We start from the raw sequence: 15403 nt of genomic DNA on the forward strand, positions 1-15403 counted from the left end.
TTATGCAATGTTGTGTTGTCTCTCTTGTCATGATGTGTGTTTTGTCCTATATTTATATATTTTTATTTTCATTTTAAATCCCAGCCCCGTCCCCGCAGAAGGCCTTTTGACCTTCATTGTAAATAAGAATTTGTTCTTAGCTGACTTGCCTAGTTAAATAAAGGTTAAATGAAATAAAATAAATACATGTGTAGTACATTTCTAAATAATTGTGTGTTTTGTTTCACATTCGACATCCACTGACAGACAAACTGTGCTTTTGTGTGTGTTACAGGAGATGACAGACATCGTCAGAGCGATATATGACATGATGGGGAAGTACACCTACCCTGCCCTGAAGACAGACACTCCCAAACAACATGTGGATGCTTTCTTCCAGAAGATGGACAAGAACAGAGATGGAGTAGTCACTCTGGATGAGTTCATTCTGTCCTGCCAGGAGGTAAACTGGAGTTCTCTGGACTTCTATGACTATCAATGGCTCTATGCACACACTCACACACAATGCCATGGACACTCCAACACACACACACACACACACACACACACACACACACACACACACACACACACACACACACACACACACACACACACACACACACACACACACACACACACACACACACACACACACACACACACACACACACACACACACACACACACACACACACACACACACACACACACACACACACACACACACAAATGCTGCTGCTACTCTGTTTATTATCTATCCTGATTGCCTAGTCACTTTTACCAAATAAAATCTGATTTGATCATTAAACATCCCTCCCACTTAATCCTGTATAATACTATTGTAGTTTGAGGGTTTTAGATGGTGGGTTGATCACTCTCTATGTAGACGAACCCTGGATGGAAACTGACTACTCTTATGCAAATGTGATGATCAACTGACCCTTTTCACGGCCATTAGGCCAGCACTCTTCAACTCAACTATTTCCTGTACTCTTCTAACCATCAACAAACATCTGACCAATCAGAATAGAGTAAGGTAGTCGATAATCAATTATCATTACAATTCCAAACACTTTTGTGTAGTTAGTCATTTTAGAACTACACAACAGTGACTTAGAAAATAATATAACTTCTATAATAATCCTACACTATCATTTCTCCCTGCTGTTGGTCTTTACTCTTTACTAGAGACCACAGAGAAAGCGGTCATTCCCTCATTTTTTAAGCTCGGGCGGGGCGGGTGGAGAGAGCAGGGAGGGGACAGTAAGTAGACCAGAGCCATTGGTCTCACACCACTGCCATAATGCAGTTTCTCTGGATCCCTGCAAGGTTGGATCCCCTCCCCCCCACAAAAAAAATGTTTAACGCATCAGCCGGACAGGAACTCACAAACTATAGACTACCGATCACTGTCCATGGTGCTGAAATCGCTACATGTCTGTGCGGCTGCCTATTGAATCGATGACATGCTTTCTCTGGTGCCAGGGCATATGAGCCTATAGCTGTGCTTTAGCTAATGGATAAATGTTTATTGGTAGGCCTATTTGGTTGTAATTTTCTCATGTTAAGCCTAACATTTCATTAAAGCTGTACATGGTGTCGAAATGCTGCCGTTTACAGTAGACTGCTGGCTGGTGGCAATAATGTAATTGCTTGTTCAGTAATTAAAGTTGGACATTTTAACATTGCAGATTGTAAAATAAGTGTTTGATGCGACAGCTACCAATTGATTAAAAAAAAAATCTATTCCTGTATAGCCTGCCGGAACCTGCATGACATGAGCCATCCTCGGGCTCTCTCCCAGCTTGGATAGAAAGTTGTTATGCTTGAAGCCAGTCTTTTAATTCCAAATAATACAGTCAGTCCACCTTCAAAACACTAGCTTACTAGGGACGCTATGCAGTGTACTGTATATAGCTAGATACCGCGTTTAGTTGCTATTTAGATACACTTTTTAAAATCAAAATTACACATCAAACAGCCTTACAATTAAGAAAAAAGTACTTGGCTTGAGGATAAATTCAACCATTGTTTGTTGTTGAGCTCAGTGAGTTCTGTCTGGCTAATAGCCTACACAAATGGGCTGCGGTATTCAAGGTAAATTAAATTGAATCTAATTCAATGAAATTAAAGCCAATTTGAGAGACTCCCCTGGTCCGCTGAAGTCCTCCTTGCTTTCTCTCTCTCTGTGTCTTTCTTTTTCTCTCTGTTTCTCTTAGAATAAAGTATATTTGTGTCTGTGCTTGTCTCTCTTTTTCACGTAGAGGCCTATAGTAGCTACAGCATGTGACTGCGTTGCCTTGCATTTTTGTGAGCAAATGTATTCGCCACGGCCTGTAGGTCCAGGTTGCAGGCCCGGACATTGAGACATTGTGCATTGTATGTTCATGGCGCTGCACACAATGTAAACGTATTCTTGAATAATGCACGCCAAGATATATCAGTGATAATTGACGGTTGCGAAAGTGCTGTATTTGAAGCACCACTCCCTTCAACCCAGTTTTCCTGATGTTGTTATGATTTTCAAGCAGTTTTTTTTTTTACCATCCCTGTAACTGTTGCTTCTGCGGAGAGATTATTTTGTAAACTAAAACTCATAAAGAACTACCCAAGAAGCATTAGGCTTTCGGTCTGATATGCTCTTTTGAAGAACTGAGTAAGCGCCACTCATTGCACTATTTTTCAATACCTAGGGCACTTTTTCAGTCACATACCCGAAGCCCAAGAAACAAACATTTTGCTTCCGAGTACATATGTCAGTTAAAACAAGGTTTATGAATGAATTTTTGGAAGGTTACTGTCAAAATGATTTATTCAATGAAAATGTGGACATTGATGTCAGGCGCATGGGCCCCCACAGCTCATCATTTGTAGTTTTTTATGATTGCCACATTAACAGCTAATTAGTGTTTGATTTTGGGGGGGGGTAAATACAGGCAAATGTGTTGATAGAAGTTACCTTGTCCTAGAGAAATGTACACGGTTATCACAACTTCACACCCGGGTGTGCCTACACGAAACACAGCCCTTATTTTAAGTGTTTCTAAAATGAAACACAGCCCTTATTTTAAGTGTTTCTAAAATGAAACACAGCCCTTATTTTAAGTGTTTCTATGGGAAAAATTAATGGTGGAAATATTATTGGAACCATTTCCTTGTTTGACCGCTAGGCTTTTGGGGTATTATGACTCATAATGTGGTACTCTATTTTAAACTGCCTGAGTAAGACATTTTCATTTATAACCTCTTCTCAGTCTTCGTTGCCACCTAGTGGTACTTATGTGATACAGTCAGAGTACTACACTGAGCACTGTACAGTATGTGCAGTAGTGTAAAGATAGTTTAAAGTGAAGTTGTTTTTTGTGTTATCTGTACTTTACTTAACTATTTATATTTTTGACTACTTTTACTTTTACTTCACTACATCCCTTAAGAAAATATTGTACTTTTTACTCGATACATTTTCCTTGACACACGAAAGTACACGTTACATTTTGAATGCTTAGCAGGACAGAAAAATAGTAAAATTCAAGCACTTATCAACTGAACATCCCTGGTCCTCCCTACTGCCTCTGATCTGGTTGGACTCACTAAACACACATGCTTCATTTGTAAATGATGTCTGAATGTTGAAGTGTGCCCGTGGCTTTCCATAAATTAAAAAACAAGAAAATGGTGCCATCAGGTTTGTTTAATATAAGGAATTTGAAATGATTTAAACTTTTACTTTTGATACTTAAGTATATTTTAAAACAAATATTTTTAGACTTTTACTCATGTAGAATTTAACTGGGTGACTTTTACTTGAGTCTTTTTCTATGAAGATGTTTTTAAATTTTACTCAAGTAGGAGAGTTGGGTACTTGTTCCACCACTGTGTATGTGAAAGTTCAGAGGTGTTACTGTTTTTTTTCCTCATGATCAGCTTTCTCCTTTTTTTTTCATACTTTCTTCCCCAGGATGAAAACATCATGAGGTCCCTGCAGCTTTTCGAAAACGTCATATAAATGAAACAGACAAAAGAGACACAGTGGGAAAATGAAAGAGAGATAGGAAAGACCTTTGAACTGTGAGAAGAAAGAGCAGCCCACCATTTAATGGCAAAAAGGGACACACATAAACTTTGCTGTCAGCATGGTTATGAGAGGTACTCAACACTGGCTGCCCAGCAACAGCTATATGCATCTGCCGTGTGGCACAGTGTCTCACCATCACGTTACAATGGCAGTGACCAATCAACGGGCTGGGTTATGACCCCTCCCACTGACCTCTGACCCCTTGTACCTGTTTTTGATCTTCCTGTGACCCTGTAATCTTTCACCCTTGGTCCGAACTCTCTCAGTCTTGTTCTGTTGATGTTGTCGTCGTTGTTATGGTTACTGTTCTCCCAGAGAGTGTATATAACACCTGTTAATAAGACATACTGACATTATAGAGACATACACACACATATTAAGACATACACACATACCTACACTGTGTCAGGCCGGGATTCAATCCGAGGTGCACCATAGAGTGAGCTCTTTGAACGTTGGGGAAGTTGCCCTTAAAAGTTGCACTGTCGACAGCTGCTCTATAACACTCCTTGGATTGAATCCTGGCCTCAATTTCGCCACAAATTCAGTTTACAGATACAAATTGAGGACATTTCCTGTACATTTTCATTTGTAGAATTCATGTGATCTGTATTTGACCACAACATATTAAGAAATGTACATTTAAAACAAGTCAGTCCTAACCCCGCTAAATGCAGCACTCCTACTGTATGTGTGTTAGTGTTAGTCAATGTTTTTCGTGTTGTGGTGCCTTGTGTCATTGTGTTTTTGGCTTCTATCTTTCTGTCTGCACTGAGCTCCGTTCATCTGCCTCTTTGTCTGTCAATCTGGCCAGATGATATTTTGAAGTAGTGCTGAGTGAATAACCGAAATGTTGGTTTATTTTCCGTTTGTAAATAACTAATTGACTGACATTGGTTCCATTATTTGAATTCCATTTAGTTGTGCACCATTTGTGCCATTTCTCTAGAGAGATTTCTCTCTGAGACATGTTGTCCAGCTCATCAGAGTTAAGCGCCGAAACCGTGGTAATGAACTACATTGACCAGAATCCATTGCCTACAGCTAGCTGCCTCCTGTTCTCATTGGTTCTTTGTCGGGCAAGCCTGTGTGGCCCGACAGACAGACACAGAGAGATAGGAGAGGGCTAGAATCCGGTTGCTTACGTATCTCTACCCGACAATGCATCTAATTGATTGATAGTTGTCATTTAGCAGTGTTAAAACTATGCCTTATCTACTTTATAGAACTACTTCAAATGTGATTTCATCAGACAGCTAACCAGCTATGTAAACCTGCTATCCGGAAGGATGACTCTGGGGGAACAGAGATGGATGGCTGGCAGCTACAGCCTAAGCAGAGATGAGATGATGACTTGTAATAAAATACTAAGTCATCAAATGAAATTAAAAAGAATATACACAACAACTGAAATATTTTATTAAAGTAATGTGAACAAGGGATGGTTTGTTAATAAGTGATATGCAGTAACTGCATATCTTAGTGTCACCATACTAAAAACAAATATGTAATGTACATAACCAAAACATTTAATTTACTGTAAGTCAAGTCATGTGAATAAATGATGGTTTAGAGCCTAATAACTGATAGTAATAAGCTGTCACTCACTACCATCAATTATTTTATTCATTGTTGTTACAGCATTGAACATTGAACAATGCATTTATTGTAAAGAAAAGAAGAAAAAAAAGAAAACCGGGATTATTTTTCAAAAACCAAAACTGAACCGACCTCAAAAAACGCTATTCGCTCAGCACTGTTTTGAAGTGTATTCTTGTGCTTGTTTTGTGCCAATATGGGTGTGTGCATGGTATCCTGTGGGACATTACAACTGTGCAGTAACAACTCTCAAGGGGAGGGAGAGGGAGAGGGAGAGAGAGAGGGAAAGAGAGAGAGAGAGAGAGAGAGAGGGAGAGAGAGAGAGAGGGAGAGAGAGACCTTGTCACTGAGAATACAGGAATGAAAGCCATGACATGGGTGGTGATGACAATAGCCTAATCAATGTGAAGACTTACTGACAACAAAACACAGAATCCCTTATTTCACAGTCCCCTATTACCTTACCTTCCCCTATACTTTTATACAATATCAAGATTCATGATCAGCAAAGCACAGAGAGGTGAGACTAACAGACCGAGAATGACAGACAGAAAGGGGAAGAAAAAAAATCACATCAGTGTATATTGAGATGTTGTACAAAATGATATTTAACAATAAACTTTTCAAAGAAAGTAGTGACCTTTTTGAAGTGTCTTCTTTAGCAAGGGGGAGAGGCTGTGAGCAATTAAAGCTTTTCATTCATGTCTCTATGTCACACAAAAACATAAACAAAATGATCTCAAGTGAAGAGTTTATATCGTTATTTACATATGTTTACATCCTAAGTACAAATTATGAAACATTTACATCCTATTAGGAAATGTGTCACAAATGAAACTTTAGAGGATGTTTTAGTTTCATTACCAACATGACATGCATCCTTCTGCCCCCCTGTCCAATTCCTCCCTCTATATATCCCTCTACCTTACACACACTCCTCCTCCTATCCTTCCCTGTCATTTTTAGTCTACAACCTCAGTCTTTAGCCATAGAGTCACAGTGTGGAATGTGACATAAGGGGTAAAAACACTTGCGGAAACTGGTAACGGTGCTTGTGTAATGTCGACAGTGCAGTCATTCATTCAGGTTGAGGGTGTGGTCCTATCAGACGCCTAGTCTCTACACAATCTCAAAGGGGCATCACACTGTCCATACCCTCCATTTTGGCACCAACAAATCATCTAGGATCAGATCAGATCACCCCAATTGGACGGATGAACAAATGTGTGACCCTGGAACAGAGGTTGGGGGAGTCTTCCTCCTACTCCCTCTCCTCGGCCCAGGGCTGCATGTTCTGCAGGGCGTACAGGGAGGAGTTATGTGAGCACAGTGGGTCGGAGCCTGCTGATTCGCCGAGGGACTTGTGGAGGGCGTCGGCCTGCAGTTGCAGGATCAGCCGATTGGCCTGTTGACGCTCAGCCTCCCTTTCCTCCGCTGTCTGTCTCCTGAGAGAGCAAAAAGAGAGAGCGATTAATTGCATAAAATTGAATTATGAACAAAGAATACTTATATGTTGACATTCAGCGATGGTCAAACTTAGGTAGCCTATAGTGGTCATTTATAAACCCCCTCAACTTTCCATATGAATCTACAGTTTATTTTGTCTTATAACACAAGTGTAAAAAATTGGCTTCACAGTGCATAGATCATAGCGACTCTCCTGAACAAGCCCATAATACGCACACTAGGCAACTGGAACAAGCTGGTAGATCCCAAATGTTTCTTCCCAAAAGACGATGGGAATATCCTGTAGGCCTACCACCAGCAGAACCAGGAATAGAAATCAGTGGCAGGAACAAACATGATGGTAAGAACATCCTGCGTCTGTTTGCCTTTAGTTTAAAATCCTCTGCAATTACACATTCACACAACCCAAAAAATATTAGTCCCCCATTAAGGCCTAGCTAAAACGAACCTCCTCCCCAGACCAATTGCACATGAGCGGAAGGGACTGGTGAATGAGATTTGAAAACATGTCAAACGAAGAGGTAAAACATAGATTTAGATATACATCACATCGTTGCACCTGTCCTATTTATGGTGTCTGTGAGAGCATGGGCAGCGCCATTGAGGCCATGTCTATTTTGAAGTAGACCATTTTCATCTTCTACTACTTCTATGACTTGGCAAAGAAACTGAAAGGGTGCATACTGTCAGCTGTAGTGTGCTGTTTGAAAAGGTATAAAGTCAAGTTTGGCGATTTAGTGCCATCTGCAGTTGTGGAATGTTTGCCCACTAGTGTAATTCATTGGCTGATCCCTCCCGGTGACCTGGATGGAATCAATCATGTGATCATTCCTGAACCCATAGGAAGTCCCACCCAGTTGACTACTTCAAAACAGGGAAAGTCATCAATGGCCTGCCCATGCTAAAACAGGCTTTTGGGCACTAGAGCCCTGTATCCATCTCCATGGGCGCAACTTCACTGGTGACGGGGGACATTGCATTTTTGGTCCCCCCAATTTTATGTGTAATACAAAACGAGGCAACAGTGTGTTTTAGGACCATGCGGATGCCTCCGAGCAGTCGGGTAGGCTGTTTGGAGTGTTTATCCAACTGAATTAAAAAATATGTTATAATTATGCCCCCCCCCACTTCTGAAACCAAAGTTGCGCCTCTGTCCCTCTATATGAGGTCAACTCAAGGTTTGAGTAAACAGTTCAATTAAGCTCATGGATCAACTGACCTCCATTTTGTCCGTCGGTTCTGGAACCAGGTCTTGACTTGCGCGTCCGTCATCTTCAGGCTCTTGGCAAGGGTGGCCCGCTCGGCGCTCGCGAGGTACTTCTGCCGGTGGAAGCGCTTCTCCAACTCACAAATCTGCACACGGGAGAACGATGTCCGAGGCTTTTTCCGTTTGGGCGGCGTGCGGTTCTGGTATGGATGACCTATTCGCCTGGTCACCGTAAATGGCACGAGAGCTGATGGAGGGAGCAGAAAGACAGACAGATTGGAGGTTGAGTTTACGCAGTGGAAAAGTGAGGTGAGCCTCCAACTTTGTTGTACAGTTGATAAGGTTTGGTAGTAGGCCTACATAATCCTCACCCGAAAACAAAGGTTCGGCTATAAATGTTTAGAATGTTTATTATATAGGTTCATTTGGCGTCTGAATAAAACCGAGCAGTTCTGTTTTATCCGGTTATTTTATGTGGATAAAGATATCATTGCTGTCTGGCTATTGAAGTTAGGCTTGCCTCCTCTAGCGTGAACAAACAATCACATGAAATAGCCTAGTAAATACAGGGAGTAAATACTTTTGGCTTCAGTTCTGGGTGCCGAATTGGAACATAACAAATGTATATAAATCAATAGTATTATGGCCAAACATTCAAACTATGTGAGACCACTCTTGGCGAGAATGTTTTCGAGTTTTTCATATATCTTTGTCTAAACTGTTGGGTGTGAATTATGGCGAAAAAAAGTTGTGGAAAATAATGACTCCCAACATAATTGCTGTAATGTTATTGTTTATTATGTTTTCCTATTTCACGTGGTATGTTAATAGCTTTTTAATTTGTAGCATATAATTGATTGAAATTGCATTGTAAGAATCCACCAAAATAGCATGTTTATATTTTATTTTATCTCTCTGTAAATGCCTCCATTTTCATTGACTTCCAATTAGGGTTTAGGGTCTTCTAGCACCAAATTATTTGTTTGAGATTTTTCTCACTCATTTCGTTTTGAAAGGCCAATTTGATAGACCAATTCAATATTTGTGTGATTTTCGTTGCTATAGTATAGGCTAAGTATTGTAATATTCACATTGGCTAAATGATTAAGAGAAATAATGAAACAGGCTACAATTTCAGTAATATTGCGTGGGCCGAGTCTGCTAAATGACTACATTAATAAAACATGTAAATCTACATTTTTCTTTTGTATGCATAAAAGGTTGAAGATTTAATTAATGTGCCTTGTTATTTTATTGATCACATCATCTTTATTATTTAAATGTTTATTGCTGTATCTTTCTCGTTGTTATTAGTCTTTTCACGTTTTCTAAGCTTATTGCGCGCTTATTGTAAGCTAAGCTGTTTTGAACACATTGAAAGTAAAATTGCCATTACGGGAAACATAGATAACCGAAATCACTGCGCATGAAATTGTGTATTTAGTTTTTCAATTACATTATTTGATGCTAAGGGTTCTATCGGAAAGTTACCTGATAACCTTTCCTTGGCGAACCTATTCCCGACCCACGGGTAACACAGGCCTCCATACCCGGGTACAGCGCTCATCAAGTGCGGCGGCCCGGAGGTAGTCAACGGTCTGTGAGCAGGCACCCGGATCACTCCTCTGCTACCCAGGCTACAGTTCACTCCGTACAAACCAGGGTCCTCTAACTGTGGTACCATGCCGGAGAGGGAGATGGACAGCGCAGTGTAGGAGGCAGCGCTCCCTCCAGTTGGGCTTCCCAAACGGTAACCGTCTCCACTGCTTGTATCCGAACCGTATCTGCTGCTGGTCCGTCCGGTCTCTGAGTCAGCACCGCTACTGAGTATCTGGTCGATACCGAAGCTGATGGGTTCGTGCTGGGCCGCTTTGGGAGGAGGACTTGGGGCGCTGGGTGCGCGCTCCATCCTCACCTTTCAATAGACTGTGGGATGGCTGGACTGGATGGAAATTAAATTACGAGGTTAAACGGCCGGTTTGTGCCAAAGAGAAGATGCCGTTGGCTCCAATGTCATCTTCCTTTCAAAATCCGACCGTCTGCAACTTCGGAAAGGCCTCCTTCAGATCATCCTCGGGAGCGCCAGTGGAAGTTTGATGTGCGTTTGGAGACGTCTATGACGCTCTACTCCCTGCGTCAAAACATCTTGGTCTTGCTGTTTCCCCCCAAAAGCCCCATTCCCGTGCTTCTATTGGTTGATGCTGTCAACGCCTTGACTGTTCATTGGTTGTAATTTTAATGACTGATTGAAGCATGGTGGGTATCACTTGGCACCATACTCCTTCCTAGCTCTCAGAGTTGGTCAATTTAGTGCCATATCAGAGCATCGATTTCTTAACCTTTTAATTTGACCTGTTTGGACAATCCTTCACTTGACATTGAGGGTTTACAGGTTTTCAAAGGGTGATCCGAGTCCATGTTTTCTAATCTCTATTTTGCAACCATTGTCCCGGTCTCCATGGACATGCAGTATGCTGCAATATAATATTTCCATTGAACTGAAATAATAGACAAATGTTGCAACACTTAGGCCTACCTATATTTATATTTCCTATTGCCTTTCCTATTTGTATAATATTCCGTTTTATCGTTGATTATCTCAATAGCTCTTGTCTCTTTATTGTGTATGCCTTTTTTTTTCTCTCTGTGGTATATCTGTGATCGGCAAAACAGTTCATAACGCTTCGTGTGTTGTGGGCTGTGCGTCTCTCTCCGGACCAGTATGGAGTAGTGGAGATTAATGCAGGCAGTTCAGTCGTATTATAGATTTTTTTCTATGAGAAACACGAGAGGGCCTTTATTAACACAAGAGTTTCTCTCTATTCGTCATGGATTGAAGTGGTCCTTGGTTAGGGTCATTGGTTTAAGGTATAGAATAAGCGAGGCATCACCTCTCAGTTATGATTACGAGCATCTGTTCACAGCTACAGTTTACTCCTCTTCTGTAAGTAAACCAGTGGGTTATGTCATACACACGCCAGGATTAATAATTATAATAGGAATAATGCTTTAAGTCCTTAGAAGGCCTAAACTATACCACCGCTGTGCCACATCAAATGTTAATAAAAGGGAATTGTGTGACGAGGCCACGGGCTAGTACAGATGAAGTGGAGGGTCGGCATGGTCGCTTGAACCTGCTGCCCATCAGACGCAATGAAAAGACGGACACAATGAACTGTTTCTCGAACCCTGGCTAGAGCCTTGCTGAACTGGGTTCCTGTCCTCATCTCTAGTGCTGATATAGGCCTAGTCTTTCACCTATTTAACATTTTCACCTAACTTATTTACAATAGCCAAGGTTTTCAACACAGGTTTCACTTTTTTTATTTTATTATTAATTAGCTTATAATTGAACCCTATATTTTGGGTTGCAATACGTTTAAATTTCGACACGCATAGATAACTGTCACTATAATGAATAAGACTGTTTTCATAATTAATTTCAACTCGATCAAATTTGTTCCACGAATAAATTGAGGTTATCTTGTTGTTTGTTTCTTGACCAATGCACATTAGGCTGTTCTGTTCCATCGCAACATTAAACGTTTTTGTTTTCTTATTAAACGTGCGTTAAGGATTTCAGATTCATCCTGTGGAAATTTCTCTATGAATAATAATGATTTAGTAGTAATTATTTTGAAGTAGTTTACAATACATATGTTATCTGTAAACGAATAAACGAGGTATCAAAAAATTCAAACTTGAGGTGGTTATTTAGCAGTACGGACTGGCAGAATTGGCTTGTTTCCCACGCCATATGTGACCCCGTTGGTGGCCATATTTCCATGGGGAAGAATTGGACTCTAGTAACTCTCATTTGACCGTACACATTTAGGCTACTGTCTATATAGTTATCAGGCTATGTCATATTAAAATCATAAACACTTTTCCTTGTGTATGTTGTTCATAGGTTTATAAAATGATATGTTTGATATATATTTATTTTTTAGATTGCATGCATTCGATTTAGATTTATATGACAATCTGTACGCATATACCATTGACTTTTTTCTATATATTTTTCGTATTTTTTGCTACACTGTGGATTCTGGAACGCGGCGGAAACCGTGCCATAGGCTAGGCGCCACTGGAAATGGAATGAGCGGACTGGGACCGGGAAGCGGTGGTCCAGGGGTCGTGGGTGTAAATGAGTTTGTGTAATCCTCAGATTTTCCGAGATTATGTCACATTAGCCCCGATGTACCCCGGAAAACCACCCATGATGTCACTAATTGCGGAAAAAGCTTTTGGTATTTTATTAGGATCCCAATTAGCTGTTGCAAAAGCAGCAGCTACTCTTCCTGGGGTCCACACAAAACATGAAACATAATACAGAATGACATAATACAGAACATCAATAGACAAGAACAGCTCAAAGACAGAACTACATACAAGCAACTACATATAAGCATCATATGTATGGATTCTATAATCACAATTAGGTTTATAAAATAACAATAGCCGTAGTAAATCATTCAAATACTAGAAATAAATAAATACGCAAATGGATACAAAACATATTAACTTTATAAAAAAAAGAGTGTGCTTGATTGACAATGACATCAATGGAGTTGGCAAGAGCACAGACAGATCAGGGAACAAGACTCCATGTAGATATACCTACTTTCGAACAAAAATGTTAAAGCCTTTAACAACAATTATATAATAGTGGTTACAAAAGACAACAATGCCAATACTATAGTAGGATAAAATAATTGTAACACTTATAATTATTAGTCGAGTAATTGGCGTAACACTTGACTTTGGCGAGCTCTCTTCATCTAAATGACCCTCTGCTAGAACGTCAATTCTCGTGCAAAATTGCAAAGCCAATTTATTCAGCTGGCATTCTGGTTCTCTGGAGAGATTTGCTCCAGTCCAAAGAAAAGGGAACAAAAGACTGAAAGCGTGCGATTTGTTTGAGAAATTACCACTTGATCTGCATAATCGAGGTTCGGGCTCGTGGCACCCGCGGGCTCCATTTTTATTGCACGAGTCTCCACTGTTATCAATTTCACGAGCGGGCTTCTGTCTCTCTTAGGGACGTGATCGTCTTCTTTTGAATAATGAATGACGCGTTTTTCTGTCGTCACTAAAGTGCCCGTGATGTTAGAATATGAAAAGGCAGCCGTAAGTAATAGTGCATTTAAAGAGGATCTACAAATGTTTTATTATGATATGTAGAAAGAGAGGGAAAACGGGGAGATGAGTGTGGGATAGGAAGGAGAGAGGGGACTAGAGAGATGTGTTTTATTGCAATAGAACCGACAGTGGTAGAGGACGAGATTGCCTCGCAGCCAAATGGAGTTGCTAATGAAACCTTACCGCTCCTAACGATTCTTTTCCTGCCGTCCTCATGAAATATTTAAAGTGTTTAATATACATATTAAGCTCCAAGACATTGGCGCTGGCTACTGGGCAACAGGCAGCTATAGCAATCAATGAAGCTTCAGTCATACAACATTTATTGGGGCTATTTCACATTAGCCTACACTGCTTGACAGAATAAATCTCTGTTTACAACGAAAGAGAAAGATAATGTTTGCTCTTTTCCATGCTCAGTGTATGGTGTTCCCAGTGTGGGAATTGTGTTGCATGCTGACATGCTCAGTGGGATGATTCAATAGGTCGGAGATGGTGGAACGGGATCTCCAGTCCCTTTGGGGACGAGGATAACCCTGCCTGTGTTAGAGCATGAAACACAGGACTATGGGGTGGTAGGGCTTTGCCCTTGTGGGTACAGGACATGTACAAAGTCCTTAGTAGGCAGGCTACTATTGGCTAAAATAGGTTTGGAAGACAAAGCCAATCACAGAAAATGATTGTTTTATTGTATATATTTTGAGCATTTATTTTGAGATATTTGTTGAGTGTTGTGCTCTTGGTTTGTAAAAACAAAGGGAAGGATGGGGTTTGGCTGAGATCAAGTGTGTGAGTGTGTGTGTTTGTGCGTGGAACATTTGTCTGATGGTTGAATGCACGTCTGCCTCTTCATGCTGGTTAGACAGAGACAGCGAGAAAGAAAGAGAAAGGGGGGAGAGGAGGAGGGGGGCAGGAAGGTAACCACACGATCTTGAATTAAAGGGATGGATGGAGAGGAAAAGGATGGACCAGATTGAGATGTAAGAGAATCGGCATTAACACATTAATGAGTATCACATGGCTTTGGTTAGTGTCTGTCTGTCTGTCTGTCTGTCTGTCTGTCTGTCTGTATTGCTAGATGTCTACCTGACTGCCTCTCTGTCTGCATGACTGTCTGTCTCTCTGCATCCCTGCATGTCTGTCTGTCTATCTGTCAACCAATCTTCCTCTGTCTGTCTGTCTGTCTGTCTGTCTGTCTGTCTGTCTGTCTGTCTGTCTGTCTGTCTGTCTGTCTGTCTGTCTGTCTGTCATAGTTTTTAGACCCAGACACCCCGATGTTTCAAAAAGCATCACATTTCAAAATGCATTTGGCTGTCCTTGACAAATGACTAATGAAATTAATTAGTGAGCACGTTAGCGAGTGTGTAGATGTGTCAGACTTGATTTGTGTGTGTGTGTGTGTTTGTGTGTGAGCAGCTGAGGCGACCTGCAGGCCCCTTGGTCCTGTGTTAATGTGTTAATTCATTAGTGTTCATCTCAGTATCATTGTGTCAGAGCAGCGCTTACCAGCCCTCTCTGTTCTCTGCGCTTCATAAAAGCCGATTATCCTGCGTGTCGCCGTTCTGCCCATTCTTCTGCCTTTTGACCTCCTCACCCCTCCTGTTGCCTACCCGCGGGGTGCTGGTGGAGGGGAGAAGGGGGGAGGGAGAGGGACCAGCTGCCACCAGCCGTAGTGCTCCCCTCCCTGATAGAGGAGATACTCCAGTCCCCTGCTTCGCCTGGCCTGCACTGCCACCAGTCCCACCTGTCCTGCCCCAGGCTGCAGTCTGACACACACACACACACACACACAAACACACACACACACACACACACACACACACACACACACACACACACACACACACACACACACACACACACACACACACACACACACACACACACACACACACACACACACACACACACACAAAGACAGACACAACACA

The 15403-nt window shown here is 41.3% G+C and overlaps 2 protein-coding genes across 3 annotated transcripts in view; one reads left to right on the forward strand and one right to left on the reverse strand.

Annotated features, from left to right (window-relative positions):
* The window catches only part of LOC110488650 (Kv channel-interacting protein 1), a 41306-nt gene extending 35018 nt beyond the window's left edge, over nucleotides 1-6288 (forward strand). For both annotated transcript variants that reach the window (XM_036942763.1, XM_036942764.1), the window contains exons 6-7: nucleotides 275-442; nucleotides 3941-6288. In XM_036942763.1, coding sequence (XP_036798658.1) covers nucleotides 275-442; nucleotides 3941-3988 — 216 coding nt within the window. In that variant the 3' untranslated portion in view covers nucleotides 3989-6288. The remainder of the gene's footprint in view (nucleotides 1-274; nucleotides 443-3940) is intronic.
* On the reverse strand, nucleotides 5461-10459 carry LOC110488649 (T-cell leukemia homeobox protein 3-like). Its single transcript, XM_021560964.2, has 3 exons — nucleotides 9822-10459; nucleotides 8343-8577; nucleotides 5461-7101 (listed from the first exon to the last, which is right to left on the reverse strand). The coding sequence occupies exons 1-3, from the start codon at nucleotides 10237-10239 to the stop codon at nucleotides 6918-6920; spliced, it is 837 nt and encodes a 278-aa protein (XP_021416639.1). The 5' UTR covers nucleotides 10240-10459; the 3' UTR covers nucleotides 5461-6917.
* Between the last annotated feature and the right edge of the window lie 4944 nt (nucleotides 10460-15403).

The sequence above is a fragment of the Oncorhynchus mykiss genome, chromosome 14, assembly GCF_013265735.2.
Source record: "Oncorhynchus mykiss isolate Arlee chromosome 14, USDA_OmykA_1.1, whole genome shotgun sequence".
Classification (NCBI taxonomy): domain Eukaryota; kingdom Metazoa; phylum Chordata; class Actinopteri; order Salmoniformes; family Salmonidae; genus Oncorhynchus; species Oncorhynchus mykiss.

What these genes read in the sequence shown, in the direction of transcription:
- LOC110488649 (XM_021560964.2), bottom strand. Translation starts at nt 10,239, where the DNA reads ATGGAGCGCGCACCCAGCGCCCCAAGTCCTCCTCCCAAAGCGGCCCAG. An exon ending in CGCCAAGGAAAGGTTATCAG is followed by an intron (nt 8,578 to 9,821) that starts GTAACTTTCCGA and finishes TCCCTCCATCAG; the next exon opens with CTCTCGTGCCATTTACGGTG. An exon ending in AACCGACGGACAAAATGGAG is followed by an intron (nt 7,102 to 8,342) that starts GTCAGTTGATCC and finishes TTGCTCTCTCAG; the next exon opens with GAGACAGACAGCGGAGGAAA.